The 701-nt window shown below is 61.9% G+C and overlaps 1 protein-coding gene across 1 annotated transcript in view; it reads right to left on the reverse strand.

The window, feature by feature from the left end:
• The window catches only part of LOC104983191 (voltage-dependent L-type calcium channel subunit alpha-1F-like), a gene marked incomplete at both ends in the record, with an annotated part of 6,096 nt that overhangs the window by 1,927 nt on the left and 3,468 nt on the right, over positions 1–701 (reverse strand). Inside the window, 3 exons of the mRNA XM_010832649.1 lie at positions 3–241; positions 392–418; positions 583–676. Of these exons, the coding sequence (XP_010830951.1) occupies positions 3–241; positions 392–418; positions 583–676 (360 nt within the window). The remainder of the gene's footprint in view (positions 1–2; positions 242–391; positions 419–582; positions 677–701) is intronic.

Below are 701 nucleotides of genomic sequence, written 5' to 3' on the forward strand. Positions count from 1 at the left end.
ACCCAAGAGATCCTGCATCTGAGCTCTGGGGTGGAAGGAATTGGGGGCTGGGGAGAGGGCTGGCAGGCTGGGGGGTGCACCCTGGATCTGGGTGAGCCAGAAGGGCTGCCCGTGGTGCTCCGAGGCGATTGTCAGAGTGTTGAGGAAGACGAGCAGCAACACGGCCCAGTAGCAGGCATTGGACTTCACAGCCCTCCGGCAGCTCGCCCGAAGGCCCCGGTTGGCTCGGCGGAGACGGCGGCTGTGGGGACAGGGAGCCCACTGACAGAGATCACTTACCTGAACCTGTCCTGAGGGCTCAGGTTGGGGACCTGTTGGTCATGGGGGGTCTTCTGGAGGTGGGGTTCACAAAGTCATAGGGTCTGGGAGTCACATAGCTTTCCCAACTCACCAAACGCTGGTTTTCACAATCTTATTTCTGGAAAAGAGGAAGATGGGAGGTGGGCATCACTGGGGGCTGAGGGGCACTCAGCAGCAGGGGTTGGAGGTCAGGGCTAGGAAGTTGGAGGCTGAAGTCAGGACTGGGGCCAGGATCTGTTCCGGGTTCTGGGCTGGGTCAGGGGTCAAGGGCCGGAGCCTCACAGGCAGCGTGTACAGCTGGCTAGAGTGCCCTCTTCCTCTTCCTCGTCTCCTTGGGTCTCTGCCATTGAACCGGTGTCACTGGCTGGGGGGCTGGCTATGGGCAGGGGGGGGGGAGAGGG

This window comes from Bison bison, unplaced genomic scaffold (assembly GCF_000754665.1).
Source record: "Bison bison bison isolate TAMUID 2011002044 unplaced genomic scaffold, Bison_UMD1.0 scf7180017861955, whole genome shotgun sequence".
Lineage (NCBI taxonomy): Eukaryota > Metazoa > Chordata > Mammalia > Artiodactyla > Bovidae > Bison > Bison bison.